The sequence below is a fragment of the Microtus oregoni genome, unplaced genomic scaffold, assembly GCF_018167655.1.
Source record: "Microtus oregoni isolate MIOR12 unplaced genomic scaffold, Mior012 000006F_ref0000085, whole genome shotgun sequence".
NCBI lineage: Eukaryota > Metazoa > Chordata > Mammalia > Rodentia > Cricetidae > Microtus > Microtus oregoni.
The window spans coordinates 7451964-7478135 of NW_024543065.1; the positions used below are offsets into that span (position 1 = coordinate 7451964).

Consider the following 26172-nt stretch of genomic DNA (forward strand, 5'->3'; position numbering starts at 1 on the left):
GCCTACAAGGAGACAGTGATGGTGTTTTATAAAACGCCAGTGGTGTGTGGCGTCCTCTGCAATCTGCTGGGGAAGCAGTTGCACAAATTCCTTCACGTTGAGAGGCCTCCAGAAATGTCATATTTTGGCTTCAGTAATGAATGCCACAAATAACAGCAGAGACGCGGGAGACTTTGCTCAATGTCTCAGATTTCAGTCTGCTTTTCTTTCGCCGGGGTCTGCTTTTTTTTTCTTTTTTTTAAACTTTGTAAGAGAAACTTCTAATAAGCTAGTCTGCTCGTCTTTAAATATTTTTGAAGACACATCTAAATTATTTTACTTTTTCCACCTCCTTTCTTTTTTCTAATATATTATGCAACATCTTCCAAAACAGAAACAAAAAAGACCAGGGCGGGCGAGATGAGATGGCTAAGCCAGTACAGTGCAAGCATGAGGATCTGGAGTTGAATCCATAGTGTCCAGTTACAAAGCCCTGTGTGGCAGACAGCTTGACTCCCAGTGCTACGAAACAGAGACAGGGTCCCTTGGACTTGCTGGCCAGCAGTGTAGCTGAACCAGTGAGCTTTGGATTCAGTCAGAGACTCATCTAAAGAATAAGGTGGAGAATAACGAGAGAGACACCTAGAGTTGACCTCTGGGACACATGTGCTTGTGCACCCCTCCCCACAGGTACACTCCCTTGCATACACACATGAACTTATGCAGGTACATAAAGTGTCTGATTGACACCTATAAAGCAGACCAGCTCTTCCTTACTGTACCTTTCCCTTTCCTGGTTCTGTATTGCTTAGGTGTAAGGTGAGTTAGCCAGCAGCATATCGGGGATATAAATTGTTAAGCTTGTTGGAATTCAGTTAAAAACTAAAATTCTTTTTTCAACATGTGCTTGGTAAGTTTTATGAACTTTTTTTGTGACAGTACTTAGGATTGAACCAAGGGTCTCATAGATGCTAGACAAGGTTCTGCCATTGAGGTAGTGTCCCATTCCTAATTATGTGCTTTTACTGATTGGTGGACTTAAGTACTACATCATTAGAACAGACTGAAATTGTTCCCATAATTTTCAACATAACAACAGTTATAAAGCAAAGAAGTGACAATATGAAACAACAGTGAAGCTAATGTCTCAGTGAAAAAAAAAATGTGCAAAGCCTGAGAACCCAGTTAACTTGTCTGTATAAATGGGGGTGTAGCCTGCTCTTAGGACAAATGTGGAGTGGTTTTTTGCTTGTGTAGTTCTCCAAAGGTATCTATCTGGAAATGCTCTCATTTACTAAGGACTAGCTTATATAGGTTTGTGGCTGATCTTCTCCCAAACTCTTATTGGCAGTGAGTATTTGCTTTGGTTCTTGAATATCTGTAGGCTGATAGTCATGAATGAGGACCCAGGAGATTGTGTATGACTGCCAGTCAGAACGTCTGAATTGTAGACTCAACTCTGCCCAGTATTGTCCTACTGGTTTATAACTCAGTGAAGTGCTGCTATAGAGGCATTGAGGCAAGATATGCTTTTTCTTAAAGAACCCAGTCACTGAAATTCAAAAGTGTGGAAGGGACTAGAAGAGTGAGTGCCAGAGGTATGAAATAAAGTTCTTAAGGAAGTAACCAGAACGAGTACCAGGACATCAGCGAAACCCTGGGGGGGGGGGGGGGAGGTTGTAAAGGAAGAGAGGCAAACTATTAGGATACTGGATTAGATTTTATAGGAGAGGAAAATTTAGGAATTTGTTTAGAAACAGAAGCAGAGTTTTGACATTTGAAAATAAGTTGAAAAGGCTGGTAAAATGGCTCAGTGCATTAGAGAACCTGCTGCCAACCCTTATCTTATTTCAGTTTACAGAGCCCATTCCTACAACTTGACCGCTGACCTCTGTGTGCCCTGTGGCACACACAAAACCCTTTTCTTTAAAATGAAGATAAAGGATTTGAGGGTCTTTTTTATGTGGGACAATGCCCCTAAACTGTAACGATAACCCACAAACCAACTATATATACTTTAAAAATTTTTTTTTTCTCACTTCCATCTCCTTCCTGCAATGTTTCCCATGTTTCATCCTCCAACCGTTCTGATACCCACAGATGTTTTCAAAGTTAGTCTCTCTTTCTTTATTGTTGGTATATATCTTCTCCACACGGAGGAGATAATTAGTCTTTTGTAAGGATAAGCCCAACTGATTATAGAGTACCAAGTGGTCAGCCCTGAAATCATACGTGCAAGCAACTCAGAAAGATGTATGTCTATATACACATACACACAAACTGCTATTTTGGGGACAAGTTGTCGCATGCCTTTAATCCCAGCACTTGGGAGGCAGAGGCAGGTGGATCTCTGAGTTCGAGGACAGCCTGGTCTACAAGAGCTAGTTCCAGAACAGGCTCCAAAAGCTACAGAGAAACCCTGTCTTGGGAAAAAAAAGTCTTTTATTTTCTTGGTTGTCAAGCTATAATTGTACATAAGAAAGCAAACTGATGTGTGGACATAGTTTAGCATGAATATAATCCAGTACTCAGGAAGCCAAGGCAAGAGGATTTCAAAACTGAGGCCAACCTGGACTACATTCTGATTTTCTAACTCAAACAAAGAAGCTAAGTTACCTCCCTATATAGAAGTGTAAGTGTTACACTTTACAGATAGCATTAATTTTAAGCAGACAGGAAAACTGTTTTATTTCAACTTTCTGTAACTTCAAAGAATGTTGAAATAAATAACTAAAGCTTTTGAATCATTTTTATTTATTTTTGCTAGAATAGCTCACAAAAAGTCCTATACGGGCCTTCTGTGAGTCCATGAACTACCTCAAACATTTTATTAGACATGTCACAAACTTAATTTAATTCTCTCATTACCATCTTCAAGTGCTGATCAATATTTATTTTCTGTCCTTGACAGTTAGAATAAAAATTTTTTGAGACCATTTATATTTTATTCCTGTCTTAACACTGGAACTGACACCTACTGTTGCTGGATTGGTATACATTAGCCCCCTAGCTCTACAGTCATTCATCAGTGGGGCAGTATGGCCTGTTCATTGTGAGATGGTTTTCCTTTTTCATCTTACTGTATCCCACAGTATCTTTGAGCAGAAATTCACTCTGTCAGGCTTTAATAGTGAAAAATAATACCTCTTAAATATTTGTATTCTCTACTTCCCAAAGATATTTCCTTCTTTAAGATTCATGAGATATCATATTCTTGTTTTCTTAGATACAGTTATTGGTTCTTAGTGTTCCTTGGAGAGTAGAGATTCTTAATGGGAGTTTGGTTTACAACTGTGCACAATCAGCCAGCCTCTTAGTAGTTAGTGATATTTGCAGCTTAGTAACAGAAAAGATGTTCATGAAATGTTGAGTGATGTTGAACTAGGCCTGATTCCTGTGCCCATGGTGGGGCTCAGCATACTACCACAGACTGCCGGGGTGACTTTGTGGATGTGTTCCTTCTAGTCTTTTAGGGTAATACTGTCCAGTAGTTCATGTCTCTGAGATAGAAACTAGTGTAAAAAGTTTATAAAAACTGACTTTAAGTCAATGTTGGAATGTGTTTTCTCTGTGATGTATGTATTTATAGATATTGACTTAGATATCCCTTTTAAATATTACTAATTTCAAGAACCATAACTAGTAGCTACACATTTTAATTTATTTATGCTTGCCACACACTTGTATGTTCTATTCTCCTCACTCACAACTCTGAAAACTTCACATGCATCTTGTTAAAGGTAGTGATGTATCAACTACTAATTATGAATCCACAGATGATATATAGCACTTTACTATGGTAATATAAATTTAAGTGAATTTCTCTTTTTATTTTTTATTTGTGATAACCGTATTTTAGAAATCTTATTATGAAATGTTTAGTAGAAATGCCAGATTTTACTCCCCAGGATTGACCATTCTCTCCCTCCCCCCTTTTTCTCTCTCTCTGTGTAATTTCTATGTACTGTATAAACAGACAGGTGCATATTTTGATATTGGGGGTGTCCACTGAGCCATCTATTTTTTTTTGGGGGGGGGGTTTCAAGACAGGGTTTCTCTGTGGTTTTGGAGCCTGTCCTGGAACTAGCTCTTGTAGACCAGGCTGGTCTCGAACTCACAGAGATCCGCCTGCCTCTGCCTCCCAAGTGCTGGGATTAAAGGCGTGCGCCACCACCGCCCGGCTGAGCCGTCTGTTTTTCATTGGCCCTGTCCTAATTTCACTGGCCATCTAGTGGTGGCATCTGTACGTGCCTGTGGATGGGAGGTGTACGTCTGACTGAACTCACAGTTGGAGTATTCCAAGCTTATGTGTCTAAATTGGAAATGAGTATACTTTGTTACTGGTTTAATGACGATCACATTTTCTGTATGTAAACAGACTGCTTTTTCGTTTCCCGTCTACCCTGACCTGAATAATTACACAGAAACTATATTAATTATAACACTGTTTGGCCAATCGCTGAGGCGTATTTCTAGGTAGCTCTTATATCTTAAATTAACCCATTTCCATTCATCTGTGTATTGCCACGAAGCTGTGGCTTACAGGTAAGGTTTTGACATCTTTTTATTGGCAGCTGCATGGTGTCTACCTGACTCTGCTTTCTTTCTTCCTCTGTCTCTGCTTGGATTCCCCACCTTGTTATATTTTGCCCTGCCATGGGCCAAAACAGCTTCTTTATTAAGCAATGATAATAATAAAACACATTCATAGCCTACAAAGGGGAAACACACATCATTTATGGCTTCCTGGGCCTTTTAAATCTCTAAAGAATGAATAGTATAGTCTCTAGAAAATGAGAAAATAAAAGTGTAATCTAAATGGAAAAGGCTGGTATTCTACAAATACCAGTGATGACAATAAACAAAGAAACAAACAAAACCTTAGTGTTGATAGTATAAGTTGCGTGAAGTTCCATCAGGCAGTTTTCATAGAACAGCACTCTGTTAGGAATTTGTTGTGAGTCCTCTTCAGGTTTTGATGGAAAATATGTCTTTAATGTTGAAAATATGTCTTTAATGTTGTTCATATGAGTAGATTAATAGTCAGCATTTTGCTTTTTAATCTTAGTAATTAATGAGACTAGCAATAGAGCAGAATGCATTTAGTTATTTTAGAATAATATTTTGCAGTTGGAATACTTGAAAACAAATACTTTATGAATTTGTAAAAATTAGTGGTGCTTTTAAAATAATCTTTTAATATTTATTAATATAAAAACATTTTATTATAACATTTTTGATACAAAATTAGTTTTTGTTGCCCCCTGCCTGCTCTTCATTTTCTTGTAAGCTTCCATCCCTAATATTTTCCTTTCTTTCATGTCACATATGTCCTTTGCCCTTTTCCCAGTCAGCATCTCTTGTTTCCTTTTTGTGATCTCCTTTAGAAACGTGAAGATTTTCTTTGTTTTTCCGCAGAAACGTGCTAAGGGACAAGTGTTGTTTGACAAAGTGTGTGAACACCTCAATCTTCTGGAGAAGGACTACTTTGGGCTTCTGTTTCCGGAAAATGCTGAACACAAAGTAAGTGACTTCAGTTCTGTCCTTTTAGGAAGTAAGTACTCTATCTTTCTAATCAGTTAATTTCAGAATAAATTTAACTTTAATTTACATGCTTATCATGAGGTTTTGGCAAATATTTAAAAATGATTATGTGAGAGACTCACGCTTTTTGGCATTTTGGGTGTATAATGCTTTCTCATCATAAGCAGTTGGAATTGAATGTTTTCCTATCTTAATTGAGACTGAAAAACGTGAGTTTAAAATTATATGAAAGTGTTAGCTCTAAAATTCACAGTAGAATCTACTTATGTAATGAAGTGTTAAGGGGAAAGTACATCAAATTAAAAGATTTAGTAGTGGGAAAATTGACTGTCTAACATGAAGATCATCTTTTAAATTAATATTATCAAGTCATGTTGACTGTCTAACATGAAGATCATCTTTTAAATTAATATTATCAAGTCATGTCCCAGTTTTGCCTTATGGTGCCAAATACAGGGCAGCCAAGTAGACTCATTTTGCCAGCATACAGATGTGCAGCCATCTGCGTAGTAGTATTGAATAAGCCTGAGCAGCAGGGGCGTGGGTGCACAGAGGCGTCGGGAGTAGGACTTTGTGTGGCAAAGTTACTCCTACCTCAGTTAGTTGTTGGGCTGTGGGGGGCAGAAAAGGTGGTTGGGCAGCTCTCTCAGGTGGTTTGTTTGACCAGCCACTGCTGGATTGATCCTGGTAGTGCTTTTACCTGATGTCAAAGAGTGTGCTGAGAACGTGTCTACTCTAAGAATTTTTTCAAGACATTAAGCAAGAGCACATGGTGATCTGATCTGAACTTCATACTAATTTTATAGACCTTAGAGCATAGGGTTGTCTGTGATCTGAAGCTCATATTAATTTTATTGAACTTCAGAGACTTTCAGTTTCAATCAATTAAGGATGGAAACATTAACTTTTCGTGACAGAACTAGGGCTAGTCTGTAGCTGTCAGCATTATTAGGAAAAGGGCTTTCCTCTTCTGCTTCACTTTGTGAGTGTCTAGATTTGATGTGGATGAGAAGATGCTGATTGTAGGAGTGAAGAATGTAAGTTTGTCCTTCTCTACAGAGGAAGCCTGTTTAGTCTGTTAGATTGTTGCTGTGGAACATCTGCCTTAGGGTGTACAGAGCTCTCAGTTAGAGTGAAAGGGGCTTCTGTCTAACACCAGGCGTTCCTATCTTAGTCAGTAAAGCACAGTAGTGGTTAGAGGAAGCATAGTGTGCATTGTCACATGCCTGCACAGTATCATTGTTTGTGTTTTCTTATCCCAGTAATGAAATAAAGGGTTTTAGTTTTAAGCATGATAATTAAATGCAAATTAAATATTTTCAACTTTCTCAGCTTTAAATCTCTGGTAGTAATTTGTAGTTTAATTCTACCTTTAGACTAAAGACAAATTGCATGTCTGCTTGTTGAGTAGTATGTACATTTATTAGTATTTAGAATACGCTCCTCAGAAGTAATAACACACTTCACTAAATAAACTAAGTGCCTTTTAAGGCAGTAAATTACAAGTTGGTCTTGATAATGGTTCCAATCATGTGCTTATCCATTGCTCCTGAAAGCTCTAAAAGAGAAAGTGCTGGGAACTTGGCAATTGTATCTTTTTCTGAGATTTTCTGTTGGCAGATTCATAAGAATGTTTAATTTTTGTAAAATATAAAGACAAATGTTGTAAATGCTTTGTTTGTACAAACAAAACAAATAGCATTAGGACATTAGGTATTTCTGGAATATTCCTTTTGACTAAGATAGTATTTAGACAGTAGGATTTACTATTTTTTAAATTTAAACTTGGAATACACATGTCTAGTTCATGTCTTACAGCTGAACCTTTGATCCATATACTCAACTGTCTTCTGAACACTCCTGCTCTAACAGCAAACTGTATCTTCCCCTTAATGGCACCTGTCCCTGAAGAATAGTCCTGGACTCTTGTTTCTCCCTACTCTGAATAGCCAGGTTTCTGTGAGCTTACCTGACTTAAAAGATACATTGAGTGCTCACAGATTAATTCCCTGCGGCCGGCTTGAGCTTTACTCCTCAGTGCTGTGTCACAGCATGCAGGTAATCCTTGATGGTGTAGCTTTCTGCTCATACGTACTATGCTGCATTGACAGTTTCTTTCTCTTAACTATTTGAAAACCTGCCATTTCTAAAGAGCTACCTAAATATCCTGTGAGGGCTCCCTGCTCGTCCCCACCCTGGGCGGGCTGTCTTTTACCATCTTTCTCTCCACAGCTCAAGGGAGGTGAGTTAACAGTAGCCCCTGTTACCAACATCTGCAGTACAAACCTTATTTATGTGCTGTTTTTTTCTCATTACTCTGATTGTATCTGAAAGTAGGATGATGAAGTCTAGTGTGAGATGGAGAGTTGTGTGATGACAAGATCCAAGATTGGGCTGTGGAAGGGGAAAGCCAAAGTCTGGGAGGGTAACATTGTTACTGCAGACACTAAGATAAGAAGGGGCTGCGAAGACAGCTGAGAGGTAGATAGTTTGGCCTCTTTCCTGTAAGAATATGTAAGACTAGACTGTGGTGGGCTTACTCGTATTCTCATTGAGAGAAGATGCTAGTGCTTGGAGGAGGAGTCCAGCATTATTCTTTTAACTTTGTGGTTAGTGTTTGCCTATGAAATGTCAGATGAAAATGCTTGTAAAATTAGATGAGCACTTTTTTAGTACTAAAGTTTTAACTAAAGCTTCAAGAGCATACAGAGATATGTGCTTCGTGAGGTAGCTTTTCAGGAAATAAATGCTCAGTTATAGTTGAGTATATAAATTATATATTTATGTGACTGTAATGTTCATATTGCTTAGATTTAGAGATATCTTACTTTTTATACTTAACAAATATATATAGGTAAAATCCAGTCCTCAAATTCATTTAGATGAAAGAACTTTCCTTCTTCACAGTATAACTGTATATAGTCTCTTTTATTTTTCTGCAGAAAATTATTGTCATACCAATTTAGCTTCATCAGTCCAACTTGGAAGTTCTTGAAGTTTTCATTGTAGGAGATAGGGGTGTGTTTTCCTTTATTGTGTGTATGCCAAGGACATGCTCAGCCACTTTGCTAGATTCCCAGCTCCAGCTATCTGGTTCCTTTTCTTGATAGATACCATGTGTTTTTAAAGAGGTTTCAGGTACTTACTTCAGCCTTTTGTAATGTGGAAGTCAGGCAGAGCTGTAAGTATTTTATATAACAAATTGTCATGAGGGACGATCTAAACTGTCTTTGGTTTAGGTGTAATATTGTATCAGTTGTGACACTGAGTTGGAAGCCTTTCAGTTCATTTTGATTATGAAAATGTGACATTGTTAGTGTCTAAAATTTTAAGTGTCTGTTGAAAAGTCTCGTAAACTTCTCTGTAGAAAATGTTAAAAGTATATAGAATCAAACAACATGTTATTCTTTTATAGAGAATTACAAGTATAAGTAGTTTTTTTTTTAATTCATGTCTAAGTGAATTTATCATTAAAGATTCTGGACTCTCAGAGGGAGAGCAAGGAAAGAAATATCTTGATTTAGGGAGCCATTATGAGGCTAGCAAAAAAGCTGGCACTAGGGGAATTCTCAGGAATCCATAAGAATGACCCCAGCTAAGACCCTAAGCCATAGTGGGGAGGGTGTCTGAACTGACTTTCCCCTCTAATCAGATTGACTGCTACCTTAATTGTCATCATAGAACCTTCATCTAGCAACTGATGGAAGCAGATACAGAGACCCACAGCTAAGCATTGGGCTGAGTTCTGGAGTCTAGGCCAAGAGAGGGAAGATTGATAATAGGAGCAAAGGGGTCAAGGCCATGATGGAGATACCCAGAGAAACAGCTGACCTGAGCTAGTGAGAGCTCACTGACTCTGGACTGATCGCAGGGGAGCCTTCATAAGACCAAACTTGACCCACTCAATGTGGGTGACAGTTGTGTGACTGGGGTAGTTTGTGGGGCCACTGGCATTGGGACCAGGATTTATCCCAAGTGCTTGAGCTGGCGTTTTGGAGCCCATTCATTTTGGACGGATGCCTTGTTTAGCCTAGATATAGGGGGAGGGCCTTGGTCCTGCCTCAAAGTGATGTGTCAGGCTTCCTTGACTCCCATTGGGAAGTCAGGACTCTCGAAAGGATGAATGGGGGCTAGGATTGGAGAAGGTGGAGAAGGTGGGGGGAGAAGGGGGGGAGTGGTAACTGGGATGGATATGTAAAATGAGAAAAGATTGTTTTTTTAAAATCTAAATTTAATAATAATGAAACCCAAAAATAAATTTTTAAAAAAGATACTTAACTCTCTTTAAAGAGAAAAATAGTCTTAAATTTTTTTTTTTTTTTTGTTAATAGTGTTTGGCATTTGGCCCAGGCATTATATGTCATTTTGCTATAAGTCATATTGCAAGAAGTACTTGTTAGAAGTATAATTGATGTCTAAGCTTACTTGATGTAGATTAAAACAGTTGTCTGATAGCCAGAGTATATCTTCCCAGAAGCAGAATTAAAAGCTCATAGTAACCTCTTTGCACATATAAACTGACTTTAAGCAAGAGTCTATATTTATTTCATTTAAACTTTATAATCCTCCATTCTTCAGATGTATATAGTAAGTTTCGCTGTGACGTTGAAAGCCGGTACCTTTCCTCTTGATGCCATCATTAGACTCCTGTTAGACCTGTGTGCTTATATGTGCATAGTAAAGGGATCTCGTGCAGCACTATCTATTTTTGTAGACGAATGGAGATTTAAGACAGAACTACTCTCATCCTTTCAACATTTGCTACTATAAGGTGAATTAGTTTGAAATTGTTAAATAATCATACCTGGCCAATCTGAGGCTTCCTGAACATAAATGAAGACATCAGCAAACTTTGGTTGGGAGTGAGGGAAACAAACTCTGAAATCTTAAGATCTAGCCTGAAGAGTAATGTGAAATTGTCAAGTAGTAGAATTTTGTTTTAGTCAGGTAAATACTGTGATTTCTATTTTGCTGTTGAGGAAATTGAGGCTTAATGGGGACCAGAAATGTTTTTAAGACATAGAATTGATGGTAAATGAGAGTTTGATTCCACTTATTTCTAAACCCAAAGTCTGTGTTCATGGTTCTGTTAGCCAAGACTTTCTTGTAAGAAGGCTACACCCTAATGTTTCCTGAGGGGAAGGTGTACATATTTACACTTGTGTACTTCAATATGTCCACTTGCCGCCATCATTAATCTTATTATCTGCTTTGTTAACTGATGCCATTTTCCATTTTTTGATGTGTCTTAGGCATCATTCTTCCTTTCCTTAAATGTCAACCCAGAGAAGTTGATTTTTATTATTTCTTTGTTTGTTTGTTTGTTTGGTAAGTATGGTGGTGCACACATGCTCTTTCCCAGCACTTGGGAAAGTGAGACCAGAGGGTTGGGAGTTCCAAGACCAACTTGAAACTGTACAGTGAGGCCCTATCTTAAGAATCAAAACACAACAGAAAAAGTAGTTTTACTTGTTTATGTATAATCCAGAGAAACACTTAGATTTCATAGTAAATATGTAATTTCATATTACGTTAGTATGTTCAAGAATATTTTATTTTTTTTTGCTTGAGAATTTATGATCAGACAAATTATATATCAGTCATAATCTAATTCAAATAAAAATAATTCAAATAAAGATAAATTTAATAAAATAATGTGTAATCATTTAAGATGACTACATCATGGAGAGGAAGGAAGCGGAAATGGAGAAATGCCAGTAAACAGGTATTGATTTTTAATACTTAATGTTTAGTTTCTAAACGTGCTAAGTAACCTAGAGGATATGAATTATATTGCCAGGCCAGCTTTTCACAGCTAGTCTCAGAGAGTATGCAGGATCGCCTGCTTCCTTGGGAGGACTAGAGCTCGCAGAGTGCAAGTCAGTGTGGTTAGGAAAGGAAACCAGGTAGGCCCATGGAAAGAGTGACTTCTGCTGCTTAGTTTTATTGTGGAAGCAGCCCTGTGGTCTCTGGGTAAGGATCTTGTGCTGCGTGGTTTTTATTGGGAAAAGGGAACCTCAGTTGAACTGCCATGATTAGAATGGCCCATTACTATTAATTAGTCTTGTCTTTTAGTCTTGATTGATGGTTGATGTGGGAAGGCCAGCCCACTGTGGGCAGCACCATCTGTAGGCAGGAGGGTGTGAGCTATTTAAGAAAGCTAGCTGAGAATGAACCAGTGAGAGCCAGAGAGCAAGCTGTAAGCAGTATTGCTCCATGGTCTCTGCTCTGGGTCTTGATTGAGTTCCTGCTTTGACTTCCCTCAATGATGGATTATAACTTTTAAGTGTTAGCCTTATAAACACTTTCCTCCAGTTGCTTTTGTCAGTGTTTAGCATAGCAACAAAAAAGCAAACCAGAACAGAGCTGACATAAGAAGCCACAGCAGTCTTCCCTATGTCTTGACTGGCAGTGTTGTTGGAAGTGGCCTAAGGGTGACTGTCTCAATTTGGCTTGCCATCTTGTTACTCATGTTTGTCTAGATCTGTAAACTCCTCTGTCTGCTCACTATGATCAGGTAATTTGGAGAGATTAGTGCTTCGGGTAAGGATGGAAGGTGTGATAGCTGGGACCTAGGGTCAGTCTGTGGGATTTCAGAAGATGATGTTGCTTTCCATCGTTCTTTCCTGGAACACAGGTACCTTTTGCTTCTTTATAGCAGCCATCTATGTGAGCTTATCCTTAAGGACCCTGAAGGTTTGGGAGGTCTGTCTCTGAGGCCAGCAATGCTCCCTTACTGTCTTTATGTGTTGGTGATACAAGGGATCTTGTTATTTGAGTTTGCACTAGTGTTCTCTGATTCCATTTTCTTCATGTGATTGTTACTTCCTTGTTTTCAATGTCACACATTTAACCTTCCTTCATCTTTCCCCAGCCTTAGTCCAGGCTGGGCTAGAAGCTGAATGATGTGCTTTTCTTGGTCTTGTGCACTTAGTATAGTTGCCATTTGTGAGTCAACTGTGTAGGACAGCAGCTGCAGGGCAAGGAAGCTGAATGCTGTACTTTTTTCTAAGTGGAAAATAGAGCTGCTTCCTAACATGGCACCAGAGGTACCATTACAGGGTCCCACTGGGCCCTCACATTAATGCACCATGCAGCTGGGACACCACTAATAATGAAACTGGGCCATGCTCTGGTGACTCTTTAATGACAGCGTTGAATATGACCAGTGTTAAAACAGAGACACATATACCTTGGATCCTTGCTGTGAGAGTTTAGACTGTGAATTGTGTAGTAAAATCTGAGGGCTACTTTCAAAGGATGCTGTTGTTAATACTTTTTAATAGTGTGTCATGGTCTGTTGCATCATTTCAATAGATTGACAGATAATTACTTACTATGTATCAACAGATACTTTATTCTTGCTATATGAGAATAAAATTATATTTAAATACAAGTGTTACAACACATCATTTGGGTTACTTGTTAAAACTAGACTTATTTGCTGTAAAGTCAGTTGTTTGAGTCAGTGTGTTGTATCTCAAAAAATGTATGTGTTCTGCATAAGGAAGTTGAATGAATTTCTTACTGTTAACAGTAGTGTGGGAAAAATACAAGTACAAATTTTTGAAAAATTGTGGGAACTCTTTGTATTACAGTTTGAAAGCTTTGCTATTCTTATGTGGTTTAGAATTGCTGTTTTGTTAAAAAAATATACTATTTTTTAGTGTGTTAGTTATTTCAAAACATAGAAATGAGAGGCAAAGGGAAGGATATTCCTTACTTAGAATTGTGTTTTCTAACTTCAAATGAGAAAGAGAAGAGAGGAGGAATAAAAGAAAGGATGTTAAGACCAGAAAGGAAAGTATTGTTTCTGATCCGGCATTATCATTCCATAGCATGGAAGAGCTGGGCTGAGGGATGTGAAGACGTTGGCTTTAGAGGTTGAAATGATTGCTTTGGATCAGGGTGTGTATGCTCTGAGCCAGCAGTTTCCAATTCACATTTTAACCTTCTTACGTAAGAATGAACTGTGGACAGCTTATTATTTCAGTGTCTGAGGGGTGATTTGTGAGCGGTTCTATGTAGTAAAGATTATATTTAGATAAATTACATCTTATCATTGGATAAATATTTAGATTAAATTTCGGGAAAATGAAATGCATGATATTCACCTTAAAGAAATTTCTCTCTCTCTCTCTCTCTCTCTCTCTCTCTCTCTCTCTCTCACACACACACACACACACACACACACACACACACACACAATCCCAGTATGCTAATAGATGAAAGCTACTTAAAATGAGCTTCATGTGATACAAGTTATGAACTGTAAACTGTTCCATTTGATTTTGGGGAGAGTTCTTATGGATAATATTGTTTTCTTCCCTCCTGCAGAGCTGGCTAGATCCCGCAAAAGAAATAAAGAGACAGCTGAGAAGTGAGTATTTAAAGAACCATACTCAAATTAATCTGTAGTATTTCTGTCTATATAAAAACCTATAGGGATAAATGCTATAGTAATAACAGAATACGGTGATGGTTCCGTTTTGCATGCTGAAATCAATGTTTCTGTAAGACACTTGTGGAAATGTAACTGTTTAGCTGGATATGGTGCCAGTTGCTTGCAGTCCTAACACTCAAGAGATTGAGGTAGGGGATCATGAGCTCCAGGCCACTGTAGGCTGCACAGTGCAATCCTACCTCAAAACAACAACAAAACCAAAAGGATTGTGACTGTAGATAGCTTAGAGATTCTTCTCTTTCAGAAGGCTGTAGACTTATTTTTACATGTTTGTGAAATCTACTGATGTGAAGTAACAGGCTGACTTTTAAAAAGCACAGTGGAGTTCTGGGGGTGAAATGTTGTATGTTTCTGAATGTGCTTGTGGGTGCTTGTGTGCATGTGTACATGCACATGACAGAGGTCCACTCTTGGTTTCTTTCTTAATTACTTTCCACCTTATTTTTTGAGATGACATTTCTCACTCAACCTGGAGCCCATCAATTTGACCAGATTTGCCAGGCCATTGAATTTACCAATCTGCCTGACACTCCAGAGTTTCCCTCCCCAAGCTGGGGTTCAAATGTATGCCACTACTGTGCCCTCTTCTCACATGGGTGCTGGAGATTGAGTTCAGTCTTCATGCTTGCACAGCAGGCTTTTACTGACTGAGCTGTCTCATCACCTTCAAATTTACTTTTTGTTTGAGACAGTTTGCTCTGTGTATGTCTCACACTAATGTACTTCCATTGTAGCTTGGAAGTGTAGATTGTAGTTGTTAGGCATATCCTATATCTGAGAGGCACACAAGCACCTCGCTCATGTCTACTAGAGTGAATGCTCCAGAAATGAAAGCTGAGCAGAGGTCTTTTTTCAAGAGCTGTCTGTCTTCTCTGTGCTCAATTCCAAAGTTCCAGGTCGCTTTACCTACCTTTGACTCTGGATTTGCAGTTAGTGTTGGGTGTTCCTTTCCATTTTTACCACTCATCTTCATTGTCGTGATTCCCAAATGACCCAATACTTCCCACTTAGCCAGCTTCAGCTCCCTGCATAGATGTGCCTCTGCACACTGCCCTGCCTGGGATAGGAGTGCCTAAACACTTAGGATTGCTGAGGAGTCTCTGATAGCGAATCCAGTACTTACTTCAGAGTTTGTGAACACCTGAAACAGGTAGGGAGCCAAGAGCAGCCTGGAATGCTTAGACTGGGGTGCTGGTGGGGTGGGGGTTTCTGAAGAATAGTTAAGTCCCTCACAGCTCTTCTAAGACTGGGCCTGAGATCAGCCATTTCCGAGAAGTAACATGCAAAGTATTAATGATAACATTTCTCCTTTATTATTCTAATGTCAAAACACTGAAACAATTCTGTTTATGCTTTTTATCTACCTTCTGTCTCCCATGCTAGTGTCCAATCTTCTGTTTTATATTCTTTATCCCTCTCCTCAGTAACAAAACTTAGCCGTACTATCATTTTCCCCTTCTATACGTTTATTTGTTTAATTTTATGTATCTGTGGGCAGGACTTAACTTTTGCCCTTGCTGACTGTGAATTCACAATACTTTATAGACTCCTGAGTGCTGAGATTATAGGAATGTACAGCTACACCTGGTTTTCTGCTCTTTATTTGACCTTATCTGTTGTTCTTTTCATATCCGCTTTTGTAGATTCATCTGTTTTACCTTTTAAGAATAACTTTTCATTGGCCAGTCTTTTTGCCTTGTCTAGGACTGAGGCACAGTCTAGAATTTGGAACTTTGAGCATAAAGCTAGATGAGTTCCATGCATTCTGCAGTGATTGGCTGTCCTCTCTTTGAACTACTCTTTGAACTACTCTGACATCCAGTGTTCATTCCCTTCTTCTCTTTCTCCTTTGTGTTTTCTTATTCACCATTTCATCCATGATGGAAAAGCAGGGAGGAAGTAGTAGTGAGTAGACAGAGCTACATTATGTTGGAATTATTGAAGAAACTGTCACAGATGTCCTTCTTTTGTCCCTTCTGTAACTGATAAGTGCTTTGTGAAGGGTACGCCTCAGAAAGATAGAGCGCTTTTACTTTCTCTGAACCTTGATCTGCCAGGCAACCCCAAAAGAAAGAACAGGGCGATGTCCAAAATGTGTTGGTCGGCCCATAGGGTTCTTTCCTGGGTTTGCTTTATGGCACTCATTCAGAGTCGCAGGTATTTCCTGTTGGAAATCACCCTTGAGAAGAAAGCTTAAAAAGAAAGTTTGAAAACTTGACAGGAATCTTTGCAAGTAAAAGTGCTTGAAAAACTTGGAAAGCAAGACTCCTGTTGATTATGAATCACGCTCTTATGTCTTGGTTATTTTTGAAGTGTTCTTTAGAGTTATTTTGGGACGTTTGCCCTGGTGGTTTGGCGAAGGAATAGCAGTAACAATTCAGCGTGACTTTTCTAAACCACCGGAGTTCTTTAAATGGCATAGTCTCCTCCACGAATGCAGCTTAGAAAGTAGTTCCCCTGTTGCAAGTGAGAAAGAACTTTTTCTTTGATTTATCATATTAGATTTTTATAGTTAATAGGCACTTAGAAAATAGATAATCGGAATTACTTAGAAGTTGCCAAGCTTAATGGTTTCCACTTACAATTTTTCTTAAATTTTGGTTATTTCTTAGTAATATACCTAATAGCTGTATGTTTGAAACCTGCCTGTGGATAATATATAAATAACCCATAATTAGTTGAACTGTTTTTTATGTAGCCAGGTAAAATTAGGGATAATAATTAAATTAAAAACCACTAATGTTTAATTTAAAAACACTTTAAGTATACTTACCATAAAAATAGGTATATGAGGTAATTTCTTTGTTAACTTTAGCCATTCCATGATGTACACATATTTCATATATTCTTGATACCATAAATATATACAATTTTTGTCAGCTGAAAATGTTTGTTTAGTGTTCTTGGATTTTGCAAATACATCCTTAAATATAGAGGTTCTAGTAAAAACTTGTGCATGTAGTTATATCCACGTAGCTCTGTGCTAGTATTAACACCTGGAAAACAGATAAACAAGGTGCTGTTGGGGAATGACAGTCTTGTTGTGACTTTACTTGATTATGGATGTGCACACACTCTCTAAAACCTGAGAAACTGTTTTCTCTTAAAGTATGTCAGGGTATTTTCCTACCCCTACTTTCCCATCATCAGGATCTCTGAACACTTCCATTATACAGACAGACATTTCCTGAATATCTACTGTGACCACTTGATCATTTTCATGGTTTGCCAACAATGTGAAAATCCCAAAGGTTGTTTGTTTTGTTTTTAAAGGAATGAGGAATATTTAGCCCCTAGAAATCCCATGGGTAAATGAAGGCGTAAGTCATAAACAATGCCACACCAGTTTGGAATTATGATTAATAGGGTGGTATTTATTTAAAGGGGAAAAAACTTACAGATCACCGTCAGCCCTCTGCGCAACCAGGAAGGGAGTCTAGTCGCCAGCGGAGCAGGAAGTGAAGAGAGAGAGGAGAGGGAAGTGGCTGCTTTTTTAAAGGGAGAGAGACCACGCCCCAATGGGCTGGTATCTCAGCGGCGATAGGCTGGAGGAGTGGGAGGACCTCCCGTAACAGGTGAAACAAGTTTATCTCAGAACTATTTCATGGAGATTATTCAATTTATTGTATGATAAATTATCGTATAAAATATGTATTTATAAAAAGTAAACCTATTATAGTAATAGGTTAACTCTAATAATAGTAAACTTATTCTCTAGTGGCTTACTTATATTAATTTCTAGTTTTTGAAATTTTATTGCTAATGTCTAGGTGATACTAAATTATTCTAGATAAAAAGCAAACAAACTGTGTTTTGGTAAATAAGTGATGTTTTATAATTGCAGACCTTCCCTGGCTGTTCTCTTTTAATGTGAAATTTTATCCTCCGGATCCTTCTCAATTGACTGAAGATATCACCAGGTACCTTGTATTCACGTTTTAAATGCATCTTTGCTAATGACTATTATTTATTTCTGTGTTCTGTTAGTATGTTTGTAACTTTAGGACTGAAAATCAAGGAAATTAAAAATGTATGGTACAAATTTTTTGTGTGCCATATGCATGCCTAGTGCCTACAGGTCAGATGAGGGATGAGTTACAGGCAGTTCTGAGCTATTGGGCGTTGAAAAGCAACTTGGGTTCCCTATAAGAGCCCAAATGCTCTTAACAGCTAAGCCGTATGCATTCCCGCAAAGCAGTTATTAATATATATTAATCTTGTCTGAGTTTTCTGTCCTGCCTGGTTTCTGCAATCGTTAAGTCCCAAAGAAATCACACATAGGCCTACATTTATCATAAACTGCTTGGCCCATTAGCTCAGGCTTCTTATTAAGTCTTATAACTTACATTTTATTCTTGTCTGTGCTAGCCACATGGCTCGGTACCTTTTTCATCGAGGCAATCATATCTTGCTTCTTCTCTGTCTGTACAGGACTTCAGAGGGAGCTTCCCTCTTCCCAGAATTCTCCTGTTCTCATTGACCTACCTCTACTTCTTGTCTGGTTGTCCCGCCGATACTTCCTGCCCAGTCACAGAATAGGGTAATTTACGTTATAAGAGTTAATACAAAGCCTGAGTTAATGGGCCAATCAGTTTATAGTTAATGTAGACCTCTGTGTGATTTCTTTGGAACTTAAAGACTGCAGGAACTGGGCAGGACGAAATCCCGACAACATACTAACATAATTATAATTTGTTTCCTTGCTCGCCTGTTATTGTGTACATGGGTGATCATGCCAGTGTACACATGTGGAAGTGAGAAGACAACTTTTGGAGTCCGTTCCCTGCTCCCACCTTGATAAATGGGATCCAGGGATTGAACTCAGGTCATTCGGCTGCAAGTTCCTATAGCTACTGAGCCATCACAGTAGCCTCAGAGCAGCTTTGAAAACAAAACAAAACAAACTTAGTAGTAATTTGAAGTAAACTTCAAAATAGATCTTGTTCCAAATAGCTGAAGTATTGCCAGTTTCAAAACCTTATGTATGTGTGTATACATATGTATATATTTGTTTCCCTTCGTATTCGAGCCATAAAATACTTAAAGAAAATGTTGCTGTCAGCTTTGTTTTCTATGTTATATGTATGATTAAAGGCATACCTTCAGTATTTCAGATTTTAATGTGACTGTTTTTTTAAATAGTGTGTTTGCCTGTGTTAGTTTCATTGAACAGGTATCATACAGATATTTATTGCTGAGACCGGAAAAATGGCAAATGTTTTGTTTATTTTTATTTTGCCACCTGTTGCTAAATACCAGTCCACTACAGTACTGATTAATTACTGTTCATCTTTTAACCCTGACTTGATTCAGTTAGCTCCAGCTAGTAAATAATGAATAGTTTTTCTGGCTGCTTAATGAGTTGCTTTTAGGGCATAATCTCTGGTGTGTTGGCATGTCGGGGATAGAGGTTCTCTGTTGGAGTGCCTTTTAGCCATGAATTTAATGGACTTATGATGCAATGCCCTCTGTCATACATGCTCCTCCTTGCAGTAATCTGGGGATGATAATCTATGGTGACTGCAACTTTATTACACAGGCATATGTTGAGTTTTCCGTTTAAGTAAAGTAGTGCTTGAGAAGGTTTCCATTCTGTGGTGGGAAGAACAGTAGGGTCTGCTATGCTGCTGAAACTGCAGTGTGTCGCATGACTAGCCATCTACTTGAGACTTGCTGATGTCCCGATTGAATCTTCACTGGGAGTTGACCTTTTGATGGTCCAGCTGTTTACACTATTCAGAATGAAGTCTCATACCATGTAAAGAAAATAGAGCTGGGAAATTCAGAAAGTTCTTGTCAGTTTTTGTTTGAAAATTTTAGATCGTGACTCTGAAAGAGGGAGTACTAGCATGTGAGGTTGAGGGACATGTAACAGAGCAGGAAGTACCATGGGTGTCAATGCTGTAAAGTGGAGACCTAGCACAACTACCCCAGGAGTTAAGGGACAACCTGGGATCCAGCTTCAAATTAAGTTTTCTAGAGAAGATCAGTTATGTTGTGTGGTTCTAGAGGTCAAGGGAACATAAACTTCCTCAAAAAGAGGGCTTTTGGCGTGCATGAAAATGCTCAGGCTGTAGTATCAATGAGAAGACTCATTTATCTAGAAAGCTGTAGAGCAATTGCCAGTGGTAGTGTGAATTCTTTGCTAAGTGTGGGACTGTGATGATCCTGTCCCTTGTGGGATAGACCCCCCTAGAAAGTCAGGCCTAACTAAATTGAACCTGGTGTGGGGAGCCAGAGTGCTCTCTGCCTCACCAGCTTGAGGTCGGGCCTGGAGCCTGTGCTTTACTTAGCTGTGGGATAGAGAGCAAGGAAAGGGAGAAAAGTGGATCCTACAGCCACTTAGACACAGTCAATACACGGAGAAAGAAGTCAGCTTTTACTAGGAAGGCCAGCCCTGGAAAGATGTTTTAAATGAGATTATTGCTGCTTATTTCAAGGTCATATAATGGTGTAGTGAAACAATTCAGTCATTGACTGCAGGTAGCTGTTGCGATTACACTTACTAGCTAGGATTCCCAGGCTGCATGCCAGCTGCTTATTTATATACCAACTTTTACTCTCACCTTCAAAGACTTGGCCATGCTGAGGCCTCACATCAGCCTCAGGCAAGTATAGGAACTTTCTTAGGACTGCAGATCAACTCTTGTGATGTCCAAGTGCTAGCAAGGGCTTGAATGCAGAGTTAGTATGATTGTTGTTAAAGGCATTTCAGGAAAAGAAGACATTAGTATGAAAATGGTAGAGATGAGCAAGAGTGAGCGACTACCATTTTGTCTTATAAATGATTGCTGTCAAGATATCTATTCTTCTTTAATCTCGCCACTCTGGAGGCAGAGGCAGGTGAATCTCTGAGGTAGAGACCAGCCTGGTCTACAGAGTAAGTTCCAGGGCAGCCAGTGCTACACAGAGAAGCACTGTCTTGAAAAGCAACAACAACAGCAACAACAAACAATGTCTAGTCTCTTAAGTTTTAGACTTAGTTTGGTAGGTAAGCCACCTGTGTAGGAGCTCAGGGAGCAGAACAGAACTTCATATTATGGAAAAGCTATTTTTGCTGTGAATATACATAGTTCCAGTATCAACATATGTGTGCAATGGAATATTAAAATTTAGGAATTGAGGGTGTTTTAATGTTAACTAATGTTTCTTGTCCATCCTTTTCTCTTCCTCTTCTTCACAGATATTTCTTGTGCCTTCAGCTGAGGCAGGACATCGCATCTGGCCGCCTGCCCTGTTCCTTTGTGACTCATGCTCTTTTGGGATCATACACACTGCAGGCTGAACATGGGGACTATGACCCAGAAGAGTATGACAGTATCGATCTTAGTGACTTCAAGTTTGCCCCAGGCCAGACCAAGGAGATGGAAGAAAAGGTGGCAGAACTGCACAAAACTCACAGGTCTGTTGATGTGCTAGCTGGAGAGATCAATGCCATGACAGGTAGACATAGTTTGTAAACTCCTTGATGTTCAAGGACAAGTTTTTAGTTTATTTACTTTATCTTTCTGGAACTTGCCCAGCACTGATAGAGATAACCTGCAGCTCTTGAGATGCCCTTTTATTGTTCTTACTGTAACACGGAGATGATGTTCTTGAAACTAACCTAATGTGCATTCCCATATGACACTTCTTTCTCTGTCCTGGCCTATCCGTAAGAGATACACAGGAAGCAGACTTGTGTATACTGGTTTCGCACTTACTTGACATTTCTTCTGCTTATTAGTGTCTTTATTATTGTATTTTATAAGAAGGCCAGGGTGGTAGTGGGGATAGATGATATCAAAACACAGTGTATATGTATTTGAGATTTTCAAACAATGAAAATATTTTTAAAAAGCTAGTGAGGAATTGAAGCATCTGGTTTTGAATTAGAAGTATAGATGGTGATGGGTATGGGATAGCCGAAGTGTGCAGCTGTCCCCACAAGTCACAGACAGTGTTCCTTTGGTTTAAGTGGTGATTATTTAAATTGCTTGAATGTTATGTATACCTTGAATACTTTGATATTTCTGTCAATATGGAGTTTTACATGGGTTTTTAAAAATCTCTCTAAGCTACAAAATTTTCAAGGCCACAATTTTATGAAATATTGACTAAAATCATTTGAATAATTTTCAGAGATTTAAAATGCTTAAGGGGCCTTATACATTTTGACTTTATTTTAAAAAAAATGAAAAAGACCAGTATTTGACTTTTATTTCTGTATTTAAATTCTACTCAATAGACATTTATTCTGTCACTCAGATTTGAATTGCTTGGTATAAAATGCTGTGTTGGAAATGAAGACCGTTGGGTCAGAGACCTGTTAGCTTATGTTGTACCCATTATTGCCCAGGCCTTTCCCCAGTAAGAAAAATGGAAAGCATCATTTTAAGGATAAAGTTGGTAAGTGTAGAAGTCTGCCTCCTTGACATGTGCAGGTTAAGAGTGAATGCCCGTAATGGAAAAGGTGGAGGTAGAGCTGTAGCTTGCTGCTTACTCCACTTTTCTACAGGCTCGGCCAAGTCACTGTACACTCCCAGCTCTCCAATCCCACACACTTTTTAATCTGCTTTGGGCATGTTTGCATCTCTTGGTAACACAGTTTCTTTTGATTCTCAGGGGCTTATCTCCAGCACAAGCTGATACTCAGTTCTTAGAAAATGCAAAGAGGCTTTCCATGTATGGTGTTGACCTGCATCATGCCAAGGTATTGTAAATTCAGTGGGAATAACGTTATTCCACTTTAGTGACTGAAGTTCTAGGAAATCTCCAGTTTCACAAAGCCTGGTTCATTTTGGAAAAGGCTGTTTGTCTCCACTTGAGGTCTTTACTATTTCTTGGTGACTACTTAACAAAATTCCTGGGTGTGGGAATTGCTTTTTTTTTTTCTCTTCTCTTGTCAGTGTTTTAGTGAAGCCCCCTTTGAGAGTTCTTGCCTTTACTCCTGACAGCAGTTGTGGTTCATGCTGTGTCCCAGCTTCTGCTAGAGCAGTGGTTCTTAACCTGTTGGTTGTGACTGCTTTGGGGGTTGAAGGACCTTTTTAGAGGGGTCGCCTAAGATCATCAGACATTCATGATGGTAGCAACATTACAGTTATGAAGTAGTGATGAAAAAATAATTTCATGTTGGGGTCAGGACAACTTGAAAAATTGTTTTAAAGGGTTGCACATTAGGAAGATTGACAACCACTGTGCTAGACCAAGTGCCCTTGTCTTGGCTACTTGTCTCTTCCTCACCTCTTTTGTTTGTTTGTTTTTGGTTGAGGAAGCAGATCTTGAAGCATGGAGAGGGCCAGAAGCAACACAGGCATGCACTGGCTTCAGGTCATGAAATTGCACTGACTAATTGGAGAAGCAGTGCATAGATGGAACAGTGGCGACAGAAATGTGATAGACATGGTGGGTTGACTGGGCAGCTGCCACTGGCAAGCATTCCTGCTTCTCCATCCTACATGGAGTGGTGAGACTTGAGGAGGATGAGAGGGAAAGTGATAGACAGATCTGGTTTGTCCAGAGTTGGCATCCAAGAGATGCTCCCTGTCCGGCAGTAACACACATAAGGGTTAGAAGTAATTATAGGTGCCTCCAGGAAGCTCCCACCCAGAAATACCTTCCCTTTCTAGGCCTCAGATTAGTAGTTCTTGATTTTGTATTATACTTAGTATTTGCAAATGACCCTTTTATCTTTGGTGGCTTTATTTAAAATATTTTTTATTGTAAAATAGTATATTAAATTTAGCATAGAAAATAGAGCCAAACAGAAGAAAATGAAAACCACATGAATCTCTGTGTAGAAAGTTAATGTTTTGATGCATTTTCTTGCTTGGTTTGTCTATCTCTATCTATCTATCTATCTATCTATCTATCTATCTATCTATCTCTCCATCCATCCATCCATCCATCCATCCCTATCTATCAATTTCTCTTTCTTTATCTCCCCATCCATCTATCCATTTACTTATTACTTTTGTTTGTTTTTGTTTTTTTCGGCCTCTAAGGATTCTAGGTCTTAGGCTTCATTGTCTGTCTGTCTGTCTTTCTTTCTTTCTTTCTCTCTCTCTCTCTCTCTCTCCCTTTCTCTTTCTCTCTCTTTCTTTCTTTCTTTCTTTCTTTCTTTCTTTCTTTCTTTCTTTCTTTCTTTCTTTCTTGGTTTTTCGAGACAGGGTTTCTCTGTGGTTTTGGAGCCTGTCCTGGAACTAGCTCTTGTAGACCAGGCTGGTCTCGAACTCACAGAGATCTGCCTGCCTCTGCCTCCCAAGTGCTGGGATTAAAGCATGCACCACCACCGCCCGGCTTCATTGTCTTTCTTTGGTTGTTGTTGTTGGTTGTTGTTCTGCTTCCTCCTCCTCTTCCTTCCCCCTCCTTCTTCTTCCTCCTCCTCCTTCCTTTCTTCTTCTTCCTTCTTCCTTTTTATTCCTCCTTCTTTCTTCTTTTTTTCATTTTTTGAGACAAAATTTCTCTGTATATCAGCCTTGGCTATCCTGTAACTCACTCTAAAGACCAGGCTGACCTTGAACTCAGAGATCTTTCTGCCTCTGCCTCTGGTGTTGGAGTGCTTTTGCTTTTCCCTCGGTTCCTCTTTTGATTATCGAAGAAACAAAGGATGAGAGAGGATAGATTTGAAACCAAAGAGATTCTCCCATCTTTATTTCTTTAATTTCTGTTAATTTTGCTTTATATAATTTTCTTGAGAGGGTAGGAAGACTAAGGATTGAACCCATGGTCCTAGCCATAGTAGGCAAATACTTTTCCAATGAATACACCTTACAGCCTTCACTGTATGCGCTGTTCTGTTTCCTTACTTTGTAGATCATTAAGTAAAAACCAGTTCTTAGGGAATGACTACAAAGGATCAGGATTGTTTTCTCTAATATTGGAGTGTTAAAAGGTAAGCTTGATCATGGATATAATGTCAGGTTTGCTGTACAGTTAGGGGCAGAACAGTAAAAACACTCATTATTCTTTCTGTTTATCATCTGGTGGAATAAGTTAATATTCAGTATATTTGTGGCTTGTGGAAAGAAGTCCTGTAGCAGTTTTAAAGAATGTACCATGTAAAATTTTATCTTCATAAAACATTTTTCTTTACCTTGAACTCACATTCTTCTTCCTTTTTGAGGCATTAAGATAGCAAACTCCAGTTAGGAGAGGTTCAGGAGTGTTGAATGGAACGTCTTGACAAAGGGGCATGAAAGCACAGAGTAACAGGTACCCTGAAATGGTGTCAGTAGCCCTCCTGCACCCTCTAGTTCTGAAGGATGGAAGGCAGAGTGGCTGCCAGAATCTCAGCAGAAAGCTGATCTGGAGGGGATTGTTTTCAGAGGAACCACTGTTAGAATCAGCTAGCTGATGTGACCACACAGGGAGAAGCCTGTGTACTTAACCCTTGACCTCCTTTCCTCCTTCTCCTTGATCTAGGGCAAAAACCCTTTAACATCTCAAACACCTTCCACAATTGCAGTTTTCTGAAGGGCAGAGAGTATCCCCCCACTCCCCACCCCCGACACACACACACACACACACACACACACACACACACGGTTTTTGTTTATTACACACACACACACACACACACACACACACACACACACACACGGTTTTTGTTTATTGCTTTGGGCTTGTCCTGGAACTCACTCTGTAGACCAAGCTGGCCTCAAACTCCCAGAGATCCGCCTGCCCCAGCCTCCCTAGTGCTGGGATTAAAGGTGTACGCCACCACTGCCTATCAATGGAGGTTGTTTTTGTAGTCAACTGTTTTTTATTGTTGCTGAATGGCATAGCTCAGACATGGGAGAATGAAGAAACACTTTTCCTCCTTTCACTTCATGCTCTTTGTCAGTAATTCTGTAATTTAGAACAACTGTGTCAGCCAGCCAAACCTTTACCGATTTGCTTGAATACAGGTAGGTTTCTTTTTAAGTAAAATAGAAATACTTCTTTGTCCTTTATGAAGATTTCTTCACACTGGATGGAGCTGGCTTTGTTAGTGTTTGCAATGAATGCTGCCTTCTTAACTATGGTGGGAACATGCCATTTTTCTGCCATCTCGTGCCCTCTCCCTTGGTCAGGGGTAGTGATGCTTTTGGGAAAAACATACTTTGAGTTTGGTGCCAACTAGTTTGGGCACCTATGGCTAACTTACCCAGCTTTATCTGCTATTCCTAGAGAGAGTTGAGGCTGCCAGAGTATCAGAGAATAGA

At 39.1% G+C, this 26172-nt stretch overlaps 1 protein-coding gene across 21 annotated transcripts in view; it reads left to right on the forward strand.

The window, feature by feature from the left end:
- Nucleotides 1–26172, forward strand: part of Epb41l2 (erythrocyte membrane protein band 4.1 like 2) — a 173190-nt gene that overhangs the window by 100862 nt on the left and 46156 nt on the right. For 13 of the 21 annotated variants that reach the window (XR_005974541.1, XM_041654326.1, XM_041654330.1 and 10 more), the window contains 6 exons: nucleotides 5398–5502; nucleotides 11195–11248; nucleotides 13861–13903; nucleotides 17832–17907; nucleotides 21171–21389; nucleotides 22592–22679. Coding sequence is in view for 20 of the 21 variants with exons in the window: in XM_041654326.1 (XP_041510260.1) it covers nucleotides 5398–5502; nucleotides 11195–11248; nucleotides 13861–13903; nucleotides 17832–17907; nucleotides 21171–21389; nucleotides 22592–22679 (585 nt within the window). In the remaining variant the exon portion in view is untranslated. The remainder of the gene's footprint in view (nucleotides 1–5397; nucleotides 5503–11194; nucleotides 11249–13860; nucleotides 13904–17831; nucleotides 17908–21170; nucleotides 21390–22591; nucleotides 22680–26172) is intronic. The other 8 variants (XM_041654328.1, XM_041654332.1, XM_041654340.1 and 5 more) reach the window with 1 other exon arrangement.